This window comes from Schistocerca gregaria, chromosome 2 (assembly GCF_023897955.1).
Source record: "Schistocerca gregaria isolate iqSchGreg1 chromosome 2, iqSchGreg1.2, whole genome shotgun sequence".
NCBI classification, from domain to species: Eukaryota; Metazoa; Arthropoda; class Insecta; order Orthoptera; family Acrididae; genus Schistocerca; species Schistocerca gregaria.
The window spans coordinates 88,297,168-88,310,118 of NC_064921.1; the positions used below are offsets into that span (position 1 = coordinate 88,297,168).

At 38.0% G+C, this 12,951-nt stretch overlaps 1 protein-coding gene across 3 annotated transcripts in view; it reads left to right on the top strand.

Moving 5' to 3' along the window:
* Positions 1-532: 532 nt before the first annotated feature.
* LOC126336385 (cell division cycle protein 23 homolog) overlaps positions 533-12,951 on the top strand; it is a 121,404-nt gene continuing 108,985 nt past the window's right edge. Inside the window, exons 1-2 of one of the 3 annotated variants that reach the window (XM_050000006.1) lie at positions 533-823; positions 909-1,049. In XM_050000006.1, coding sequence (XP_049855963.1) covers positions 720-823; positions 909-1,049 — 245 coding nt within the window. In that variant the 5' untranslated portion in view covers positions 533-719. Of the gene's footprint in view, positions 878-908; positions 1,050-12,951 lie in introns of all 3 variants that reach the window. The other 2 variants (XM_050000007.1, XM_050000008.1) reach the window with 2 other exon arrangements.

Sequence of the window (12,951 nt, forward strand, 5' to 3'; positions counted from 1 at the left end):
CATATTCTGGGGTAATTTGGCAGCAGCTAAGCGAGATTTTAGAATACAGAAAAAGGTGTTTTGATTCATAAAGGATGTGGACCTAGGAACTCTTGCAAGTTTCTGTTTACGAACTGAAGTATTACACCTCTACCTTGTATTTACGATACAGTACGGAGACTCGTTTTCTTAAAACTAACCTAATGGACGACGAATAGCACACTACTTAAACAATGACAATCATCACCGCAGTAATGTCCTAATTGGTAGCCACTGAAACCCCGAATAACTACTGCGACATCATTTCCAACCAGCTTGTTGTGTTCATCTCTTTAATACCGTAAACTGTATAAAAAAATAAATTTCAGCAGCAAATATACAACAAGAAAAATAGCCAAGTAAACAAGTGATGTGGGAGCGGATAGCCACAGCATACGTCTTAGCAACTACTGTACTACATTCGAGGTAGAATACCTCTATGTGTACTTGGGAACATGAGCGGCCACGTGTTCTCTGTAGCCAGGTGGATAATGTCACGTGATGTCAATATCTGATACGAAACATCAACGCAACAAGACCGAGACACTCCCACAGTTCAACGATGCTACGTTTTTTAATGATACAAAGATACTATACTATGAATAGTCACTTGTTTCTTCGGCGCGATGGGAATTAAATGAATTGGGGTTACATGTATTGTAATTTTTTTTGATTGTGTATATATTTGATTGTTCATCGACATGGCAGAAGATTCTTTCAAACTTGATCTGAAGCAGGTGAAACTTGACTTGCAGAAGGCAGTTGTAGAATGTTCGCTGAGAGGATTAATGCACAGCACCAAGTGGTGGGAATTGTCGAACTTGAGTTATTAAACATGTTCATATGCTTAAAGTTGGCGGTATGTAATTTTGTAACGTGTTATTTTGTAGGCTGGCAGAGCTTAATTATGCATTGATAGATGTAAACGTAGACTTGCAGGAATCTGTATCGTTCAAAGAGCAACCGGTCTCCAATGAGGGGGATATTTATATGCTGGCTAAGAGTTACTTTGATTTAAAAGAGTATGACAGGTGAGTTTATTTGGACTGTAGTACATATAGAGAAACTATTATGGGCTTTCTCGTGTTAAATGGGTATATAGATTCACATTGCGCGAAAACCATTTGTGCTAGTAGTATTGAGAAGTATGTCTCCCACCACACCCATGTGAAGCAAGCAAGAGTACACCATTTGTTTTATTTTGCTAGTACTGATGAGTTTATTTGTGATTAAAAGTTCTCAATTGTGCTTTTTAACATGCAGGAAGCCAGTCATAACCCTTGTACATAGAACCACAAACAAACAAATTTTAATTCATTCCATAGCAATATACATGTTTATTGTGGATTGCCAAATAAGTTTCTATACAATGAATATATGCTGTCAAAATGTGTACATTGTGGTACCTATACATCATTGATACTTTCCAGTTATTTATTGCCTTTCTGATGTACAGGTTACGAAGTCTTCAACAAAAATTGATACTGGGCAAGAAATGAGCTTTGTTAGTTTTGTCAATGATCAACAGAGATTAATTAAGCATTAGAAAACTCCTAGTCTAAGCAAATGTATTAAGGCTAAAAAGTTCTGCAATGGATATACATTTAGATAAGTGGTTACTTGTTCAGACTTGTTCTAACTTGGTCTGTGTACATTATACAAGCTTTTGCTCTGTCTTTGTGAACTGTAGCAGTAAGATTTTTTGACTCTTGAAGTGAGTACTTGAAATATTGCTTTACAAATATGTGTAGGGCTTCAGTGTACATTAGTGTTTGGAGGCACTCACATTGTAGCTCAGAAGCTACCTAGTGGGAATTTCAACATGCAGACTGTTCGAGTAGTGGAAATCTTATCCTTGCCTAGCACAAACCCATGTCAGGGAAGTACTTGCAATTGATACACACTTTCATATAAAAGGTTCAGTGAATTTTCATTCAGTGACAATTCACAACCCTGTAGCTTATAATCTTGTAAATAAAAGAAATATATTTTAATCCCACAGTTGACAATTTTGTGTAACTGCAGAATGCCAAGCAAACTTTAATGTGCATTATCTGTTACGACATTTCACTGAAACACAAGAAACTGCCATGTTTGGAAATAAGATTACATCCTCTATATTTATGTAGTTTTCAGATAATTTGTTAGAAACATGTAAGATAGTTTGGATGCTCAGGGCTCAGTAGATTGTTTTCTTATAGTCAGGGGTGTTCTTTTGACAGATACCACAGATCACCATCCATCCTATTTTACAGAGAGGGCAAGCTTCCGAACCCCACGTTCTGTAATGAGTCCTGCACATCTAACCCCTTAGTGCCTACTGTTGGTTTCACTATCATACTACATTTCGTGGATGCTCAAGACAGTAGCACAACATTCAACCAGTTTCATTAAACTTTATGGTCATTAGGCATTTTCTCCAAAGCAAGAGTCCTCTTGCATATGCATCAAAAGTTATGTTACTTGACAAGTGTCTTGCTTATCTCCCATGATAAATATGGAAATGGCTGTGCCAACCTTTTGGAAATATTGTAATCTAGACAGGAACTATATTTTAAAATGTTTGTTGTTTTTAATGAAATCTTCTACCAGGTTCCATGAATGTTTTAAATTTTTCAGGTAAACATAAGTCTCAGTAGTACATGTGACTTTTTTACGGGGTCATTTCATGTCAAATCACCCATGTCATGTCGCCCACCATCTCAGATTCTCATGAAACTTTGTATATTTGCTTGTACTTAGAACATAACTCCTGGAGATCCTTTTGATCTCAGACTAAAACTTTTTTATACTGGATTTTCAATATGATGATGTTCTGATTATTTGGCCGTACGAGAATGTCCATGCAGAGTGGTGCTTACCTGCAGAAATACTGTAACTTAGGTGTATAAGAGGCTTTTGATTTGGAATTTACTTCAGAATTTAAGAGAGGCATAGAATTAACAAGAGAGCATTTGTTTAAGCTGTAAAGTTAGAGAGAGAATTTTAAAAAAATGTAGGCCACTCATTTTCTAGTAAAATTACAAACACTTGTGAAACACTTATGTGACATTTCTCCAACCTACTGGGAGCCTAGTTTTGGTCTTCAGTAATTCCCAAGGTTATGTTAGGTTCTAATAAAATAGTAATATTAATGGGTTTTCTGTGAACGGACACAAAGAAATGAAAAAAAAAAAAACTTTTCACTGTGATGAAAAATGAAGGCAACGGCCTTGCCACAGTGGTTACACCGGTTCCCATGAGACCACCGAAGTTACGCTGTCGGGCGTGGTCGGCGCGTGGATGGGTGACCATCAAGGCCGCCATGCGCTGTTGCCCTTTTTTGGGGTGCAGTCAGCCTCGTGACGCCAATTCAGGAGCTACTCGACTGAGTAGTAGTGGCTTTGGTCAAAATACCATCATAACGACCGGAAGAGCAGTGTGCTGACCCCACGCCCCTCCTTTCCGCATCCTCCCCTTAGGATGACACGTCGGTCGGATGGTCCCGGTAGGCCACTCGTGGCCTGAAGATGGAGTGTGATGGAAAAACGAGGCTTTCCAAGTAAGTTCGTCTTGGCCTGACACTAACGTCTTCAGATTTTCATGTCCTTTTTGTTCGTGCTAATAACCATATATTTCATATAGTGTTTGAAAGAAAATGTGGTAAAGTTTTCAAAATTCTTACACTGTGTGGAGCTTCCCATTTGGATTGCATTACTGTGGAGAAGGAGGGGGGGGGGGTGCAGTATAGCTAATTTTCTACAAGTCACCATCTTATCCTTCCAAATATCAGAAATGAATGAAACATAATCATCATCATCATTTAAGACTGATTCTGCCTTTCAGTGTTCAGTCTGGAGCATAGCCCCCTTATAAAATTCCTCCATGATCCCCTCTTCAGTGCTAACATTGGTGCCTCTTCTGATGTTAAACCTATTACTTCAAAATCATTCTTAACCAAATCCAGGTACCTTCTCCTTGGTCTGCCCCGACTCCTCCTACCCTCGACTGCTGAACTCTTGGGTAACTTTGCTTCTCCCATGCGTGTAACATGACCCCACAATCTAAGCCTGTTCACCCTGACTGCTACTTCTATAGAGTTCGTTCCCAGTTTTTCTTTGATTTCCTCATTGTGGACACCCTCCTGCCATTGTTCCCATCTACTCGTACCTGCAATCATCCTAGCTACTTTCATATCTGTAACCTCAACCTTGTTGATAAGGTAACCTGAATCCACCCAGCTTTCACTCCCATACGACAAAGTTGGTCTAAAGATTGAACGGTGCACATATAACTTAGTTATGGTATTCACTTCCTTCTTGCAGAAGAGAGTTGATCGTAGCTAAGTGCTCACTGTGTTAGCTTTGCTACACCTCGCTTCCAGTTCTTTCACTATGTTGCCATTCTGTGAGAATATGCATCCTAAGTACTTGAAACCGTCCACCTGTTTTAGCTTTGTTCCTCCTATTTGGCACTCAGTCCGTTTATATTTCTTTCCCACTGAAATTACTTTCCTTTTGGAGATGCTAATCTTCATACCATAGTCCTTACATTTCTGATCTAGCTTTGAAATATTACTTTGCAAACTTTCAATCGAATCTGCCATCACAACTAAGTCATCCGCATATGCAAGACTGCTTATTTTGTGTTCACATATCTTGATCTCACCGAGCCAGTCTATTGTTTTCAACATATGATCCATAAATAATATGAACAACAGTGGAGACAGGTTGCAGCCTTGTCATACCCCTGAAACTACTCTGAACCATGAACTCAGTTTACCGTCAACTCTAACTGCTGCCTGACTATCCATGTAAAGACCTTTAATTGCTTGCAAAAGTTTGCCTCGTATTCCATAATCTTGTAGAACAGACAATAACTTTCTCCTAGGAACCCAGTCATATGTCTTTTCTAGATCTATAGAGCACAGATAAAATTCCCTGTTCCACTCATAACACTTCTCCATTATTTGCCGTAAGCTAAAGATCTGGTCCTGACAACCTCTAAAAGGCCTCAACCCACACTGATTTTGAAACTTAATGTGAAAAAAATATTTAATAACTCTGCTTCACGTCTGGCAATATAGAAAATCAACTTAAATTGTTATTGCCCAAACAATATTTTATTAAATATTAAAAATACTTTTAGACACTGCTGTTATTAGACCAGTTTCTTTTATTGAAACTCAAATATGGTGTGATAAAAAAAGGGGCCATGAGTGTGGACAGGTATAGGGTTTTCATTTATACAGGGTGTTACAAAAAGGTATGGCCAAACTTTCAGGAAACATTCCTCACGTACAAAGAGAGAAAATATGTTATGTGGACATGTGTCCAGAAACACATACTTATTACTTCTCTTCAGATCACATTAATCATGGAATGGAAACACACAGCAACAGAACGTACCAGCATGACTTCAAACACTTCGTTACAGGAAATGTTCAAAATGTCCTACGTTAGCGAGGATACATGCATCCACCCTCCGTCGCATGGAATCCCTGATGCGCTGATGCGGCCCTGGAGAATGGCGTATTGTACCACAGCTGTCCACAATAAGAGCGCGAAGAGTCTCTACATTTGGTACCGGGGTTGCATAGACAAGAGCTTTCAAATGCCCCCATAAATGAAAGTCAAGAGGGTTGAGGTCAGGAGAGCGTGGAAGTCATGGAATTGGTCCACCTCTACCAATCCATCGGTCACCAAATCTGTTTTTGACAAGCGTACGAACACTTCGACTGAAATGTGCAGGAGCTCCATCGTGCATGAACCACATGTTGTGTCGTACTTGTAAAGTCACATGTTCTAGCAGCACAGTTAGATTATCCCATATGAAATCATGATGACGTGCTCCATTGAGCATAGGTGGAAGAACATGGGGCCCAATCAAGACATCACCAACAATGCCTGCCTAAACGTTCACAGAAAATCTGTGTTGATGATGTGATTGCACAATTGTGTGTGGATTCTCATCATCCCGCACATGTTGATTGTGAAAATTTACAATTTGATCACATTGGGATGAAGCCTCATCCGTAAAGAGAACGTTTGCATTGATGCAGAAGTGTACCCGTGGAGGCCAATCAGCTGCTGATAGTGCCTGCACTGCACACGCTGTACATGGTACGGAAACAACTGGTTGTCCTATAGCACTCTCCATACAGTAACGTGGTCAACGTTACCTTGTACAGCAGCAACTTCTCTGATGCTGACATTAGGGTTATCATCAACTGCACAAAGAATTGCCTCGTCCATTGCAGGTGTCCTCATCGTTCTAGGTCTTACCCAGTTGCGAGTCATAGACTGGAATGTTCCGTACTCCCTAAGACGCCGATCAATTGCTTCGAACGTCTTCCTGTCGGGACACCTTCATTCTGGAAATCTGTCTCGATATAAACGTACCGCGCCACGGCTATTGCCCCGTGCTAATCCATACATAAAATGGGCAGCCTCCAACTCTGCATTTGTAAACATTGCACTGACTGTAAAACCACATTCGCGATTAACACTAACCTATTGATGCTAGGTACTGATGTGCTTGATGCTAGTACTGTAGAGCAACGAGTCGCATGTCAACACAAGCACCGAAGTCAACATTACCTTCCTTCAATTGGGCCAACTGGCAGTGAATCGAGGAAGTACAGTATATACTGACGAAACTAAAATGATCTCTAACATGGAAATTAAGCATTCCTGGACACATGTTCACATAACATATTTTCTTTATTTGTGTGTGAGGAATGTTTTCTGGAAGTTTGGTAGTACCTTTTTGGAACACCCTGTATATTGAAGTATTTTTAAAATAATAAAGTACAGAGACAGAAGTTATAATTATAACGGATATATTTTAGTTACTAATATTAACTTTAGTTAGGGGTATAAATGAACATATTTAAATGCCAGTTATTCTACAGACAAATGTTTAACCCTCGAACAGGTGCGCCATTTTTCATAACACGAGCGGGTGCGCACTTTGTACTCGTGTATAGAATAGGATCACCTATGTTGCCAAGATGTCATGTATGATCAAAATCATAGTTTAATCTTAGTATATTTAAACAAGAAAATAAACTTAGATCATATGAGATACACCGCTGTTTAATAAAACAATAATGAAATAAATTTTCAGTACAACACCCTGTTCCCAAGGACAGATGTTACAGAGACAGTAATGACCCACTCAAAGCATTAAGCAGTGCAGTGGCATCAGATCCCATCCAGCTGTTTATTCGATCACTAATTAGCTGCTAGCCCATAATCAGGGTGGCTTTTTTTTTCCCTGCCTAGCTCACTTTGTATTTTATATTACTGCTGCTCACTTGGACACATGACAGCACAAATTATCACTGTGTTATCTGAAGGAATAGGTATAGGTCTGTAGTTGTGTAACAAAAATGAAACCGTGCAAAATAATTTTATTTTTTGTTGGTGCACTTTATGCACAGGTACCTGCTTGAGGGTTAAAATGTAAATGTTCAGCAGTGAAGATCTTTGGAGTTCCCAAGTGAGTTTTAAGTGGGTCTATTTTGAATCTACTGTAGGAAATTAGACTCTGTTAATTTCATATTGTTTTTATTAAAGTAATGCATTCTTCTTAATGTTCTTGACTCTGGTACACCAACAGTACATAAAATGTTTTTGAAAGGCACAAAACAAGCCTTCCTTCTCAGGCCAAAAGAATGATACTCATGGTGCAGGTAGATGGAGAAAAAGTACTTCAGCCTGTCCTTCATCACACATTCTCGACGAAGGCAAAATACCACGTGTCGTCATATACAGCTGCTACAAAAGAATTTTGTTGGGGTTTGCTACATGTCCATTGCGGGGCATTTTCATTGAAGGAAGAAATCATGGAAAGCTTTTCAGAACAAGTTGCTTTTCTAATTAATCACAGGAAAGCGATTTGTAATTGTGAAAATTCCTGGTGCCACTTATTGTGTGGGTTGCCAAAAATTGGAAAAAACATTAGTCAATATTAGCCTTGCAGAAATTGCAAACACCATATGCAGTTATTTGTATGTCATCATCTAGTTGAAGACTAGCCTTTCCTCAAACAAGTTTTACAGTTTCTCCCAATTCACCACACGCAGATTGGCCGTGGCTAGTAGCAAAAAAAGGAATGATCAGTGTCAATGGAAAAATCCTTGTTGTGTTCACACAATTTTTTAAAGCCTTTTCTAGTGAAATAATGAGATTACTTGACTTGTGGGCAGTGTTCAGCCAATCCCTTAACCATTTCGCCCATTGTGATCCATATTATAACTTATAAAGCAGTGGTTTGCTATTGTCGATTCATTTTCCTCGTTTATCGCATAAACACAAAAAGAATGAGTTGTACGACTGCTTCATGTCCAGTGTTAACACTGGCTTTCATTCTTAATTATAAAACTGTAGTTTTCAGTAAAGTCCATTAACAGAATTGCTTTTGCCGAGATTAGATTGTCTTTCAAATTTTTCAGGGCCCTTGCCTGACGCTAAAATATAATAGAGTGTGGTTTAAGTGCCTGTAATTTTGTTACCAGTAAATCAGTGTATTCATCAAGAGTTGCAGATTGCTTTACCAATACTGTCCAGTGGCCTGTGGTAATCCACTGGCTGTACTCAATTTCACCATCAGCATCTTTGTAAGAGAATTTTTCTTTCAAAAAATGTAACAATTTATCGTCACTGGGACAATTGCGCAGTGATTAAGCATGCAGTCATAGTTTCTGAGTCACATGCAATAAATTTTATAAGTTCTTTGTGCGTTTCTTGAATGTGTTCCGCATCCAAAAGCAGTTTTATGTTTTGGTGGATACCACAGACACACACTGAATGAATGCCTGCAGCACCAACTAAAATACACCACTTTAATCTTGGTGAACAAAATTTAGAAAAACCTATGTTAATGTTTGGCTTCTCCCATTTAAAACATTAATATAGTTCCCTTAGGTGGCAGAAGATGTCTCTTTTGCATATACACATTTTTCTGTAGCTGACTTTATTCCTGGTAACATTCGAGTATACTCATCATTTTGGTAAAAATTGGTGACAGACTTTGACTTCATTAGTGATCATTTGACCTCTTTTTGGAATAGGAATTGATAAAATATCTGTTTCCAGTTTCTTGCCTGTAAAACTACATCTACATACATACTCTGCAATCCACCATATGGTGCATTGCGGAGGGTACCTCATACCACAACTAGCATCTTCTCTCCCTGTTCCACTCCCAAACAGAACGAGGGAAAAATGACTGCCTATATGCCTTTGTATGAGCCTTAATCTCTCTTATCTTTGCGGTCTTTCCGCGAAATGTAAGTTGGCGGCAGTAAAATTGTACTGCAGTCAGCCTCAAATGCTGGTTCTCTAAATTTCCTCAGTAGCGATTCACGAAAAGAAGGCCTCCTTTCCTCTAGAGACTCCCACCTGAGTTCTTGAAGCATATCCGTAACACTCGCGTGTTGATCAAACCTACCAGTAACAAATCTAGCAGCCCACCTCTGAATTGCTTCTATGTCCTCCCTCAATCCGACCTTATAGGGGTCCCAAACACTTGAGCAGTACTCAAGAATAGGTCATATTAGTATTTTATAAGTGGTCTCCTTTACAGATGACCCACATCTTCTCAAAATTCTACCAATGAACCAAAAATGACTATCCGCCTTCCCCACAACTGCCATTACATGCTTGTCCCACTTCTTATTGCTCTGCAATGTTACGCCCAAATATTTGACATGGCTGTGTCAAGCAATACACTACTAATGGAATATTCAAACATTACAGGATTCTTTTTCCTATTCATCTGCATTAATTTACATTTATCTATATTTAGAGTTAGCTGCCATTCTTTATACCAATCACAAATCCTGTCCAAGTCATCTTGTATCCTCCTACAGTCACTCAATGATGACAGCTTCCCGTACACCACAGTATTAACAGCAAACAGCCGCACATTGCTATCCACCCTATCCAAAAGATCATTTATGTAGATAGAAAACAGAGAACCTACCACACTTCCATGGGACATTCCAGAGGATACCCTCACCTCCGATGAACACTCGCCATTCAGGACAACGTACTGGGTTCTATTACTTAACAAGTCATTAACACTAAATTCTGTCATTAATTTTTTTTTCTTTTGACGTTTTTCTTTCATTATAAATATCATGGTATAAGAATCTTTGACTTCTTAATGATTTCATGCTACATTTCATTCTCACTAACCTTAATGTGTCATTTGAAGCTTTGCTGTGATTTGGAATTGAATGAAGTTTTAAGGAGAGCACCCCAAATCATCTAAAGTTTTATGTGTGTCCTTGATACTTTGACTTTCTAGCATTGACTCATGAAGTATCACCTCTGGGTCACTGGCATCACTGTCATTTCCACCACCAATTTCAGTTTTTTATTTACAAATCTTAAGACCTGTTGTGCGAAGTCTTTTGCATGGTTTCTGATTGATTCTCGCAGACGTAATGATTTAGACAAATCCAAAACTTATCGATCTCGAGGATTTTTCCATTTCCGTGCCTGTGTATTTTGAAAGGATCACAAGGAGTTCTATGATGGCTTTCAAAAACTTTTAAGTAATAGTAACTGTTTTGTCCACATAATAGTTCTTTCTTGATCATCTGGAAAGTTTATATTGGACCGTAACACTGCCAAACCTTGTTGGTCTTCATTCAAGTCTGAACATTTTTGGAGAGTTTTTACTGATGTTTAGGTAACTGAATGACATGGTGTTGTGAGTAATTTTCCAACACTACATGAATTCACATTTTCCATTGTAAGTACCTGCACACTACTTTAGTTAAAAACACACTACAATACTAACAGAATGATAAATGGCTGCACTACAGGTAAACGTGACCAGTCTTATGGAAAGACAAAGAGCGAAACAGACTGGTTGCATGTCACTGATGTTCAACAATACATACAGTGATAGTTGCACTGTTTTCAGTTATGTACAGGTTTCAAACAAGCTACTACAAACAAACGGAACACTTTATTACTGTGAGCTGGTGGTTAGCTGGACAGATAAATGCAATATATTGTATTCTTTCAAAAATCAATTCATAAAAGGAAATAACTTTTGCGCACTTAAGATTAATTTGTCTGCCTAGAATAAATGATATTTAACTATGCCAATTTGAGACTCCTGCACCTGAGGCAGTGGGTGCCAGACCTGGATGAACTTACTTGGAATTATTAGTTTTTCATCACAGTAAAAAGTTTATTTATTTTCGATTTGTGTGGTCATTTGCAGGAAACTCATTAATATTTTTATTTTATTAGAAAGCTTACAATCTTAGGATTTTTTAAGACCTGGACTTCAATCCCAGCAGGTTGGAGAAATATCATTTTAAGTGTTTCTCAACATGCATGTTATTTTTCCAGAAATTGGGAAGTGATGTAAATAAATTATTTTTGTAGTTTTCTTTGTAACTTCACTGATCAAATAAATGCATTCTTGTTAACCCTAGGCCTATGAAATAAAAGGCAAATCAACAGCTTCCTGTACACCTAAGCTAAGAGTATTTCTATAGATAAGTACCATATTGCATGGGCATCCTCGTAGATACAAATTATCAGAACATCACTATAATGAAAATTCAACATAAAAAAGTTTGTCTGAGACCAAAAATAATTTCCAGAAGTTCTTATAAATGTAAGCAAATAGACAAAGTTTCCTGAAAATCGGAGATGGCTGATTTGACATGGAGTGGCATCACAATGAATATCATATATGATATTTTCAGGTTCGGGCCGTACCTGTACATCATTATTTCTTCAAAAAGTCAACAATAATTATTGATTTTTTTAATTTTTTGTGGTGGTCACCAAGTGTGCCCCATCCGTTCTCCCCTCCCTCACCCATCCTCGATGGTAGTAGGAATTACTGAAGGTTTGTTGGTATTGCCGAGAGTGTGCAAAAAGATATTTGTGAGTTCTGGAAATTTGAAATTTTGTGTTACAAATTTTTGTACAGCTTCAGTGTTTATCAGTACATCTTCAACAATTGTTATTAATGAGTAGATGATGTTTAACAAGTTCTTATTTTTTTTAGGGTGGACGATAAACTAACACCCTCTTTGCCAATATACATTATTGGAAATATGTTGGTATTACAAGGGTTGTGACAAAAGATTTGCTAGACTATGATCGCATACCACTATGGCAAATTGAGCACTGTGCAGTGCTGTTTGGCCTCCAGTGGGAGGAAATTTTATGTTGTCACTGTAATCTGTGATTGCTGTTCTCATGTCAGTGTACTGCAGGACTCTTTTTGAATTTCCAGTTCTGTTTGTTTCCATCTGGCGGGTATGAGAAAATGAGCCTCACAGAGCTCTTATGTTTGTCCATACTATCGGCATAGTCCATATTAATTCAGGCAGTCTAAAAAATACTCTTAACTTCATAGTCTTAGATGTTATTGAATTTAACATATGCAAAAATTTAGGATGGAGTAAGAAACCCATTTTTTGTTTTGTCAAAAACACTTACTGGCTACCAATGATGACATTTACGCACCATTTTGTGCATGCAATGTTTGGGAAAAACTTTAAAACATGCTATCTCTGGAACAGTTCCATGTATTTTGTTGTCTTTTTATTTGAAAGATAATGTCTTTAGGATTATAGTGATATCCTTGGTTTGCAAATGGATCAAAGTTCTCTCGCTATAGTGTTCTTGTGTATTTCTTTTTTTAATTTAAGGAAATGTTGCTTAATTCTTTACTGTAGTTTTTTATTACTAATTTCTTTGTTGAAACTTTTCTTCAAATTTCTTTGTTGAGGTTGTTGTTTTGCTGGTTTCTGTACTGCAGTTACTCATAACTAATTTCCATATTGTAGAGCCTTGTAGATAAGATATGAGACCATACAGATGCTTCTGTCCTTGTAAGGATTTGTAAGGATTCTGCTGATTGGGCTGTTTTGTGGAAAGGATCATTTGAAAATTCTTCTGACTGGGG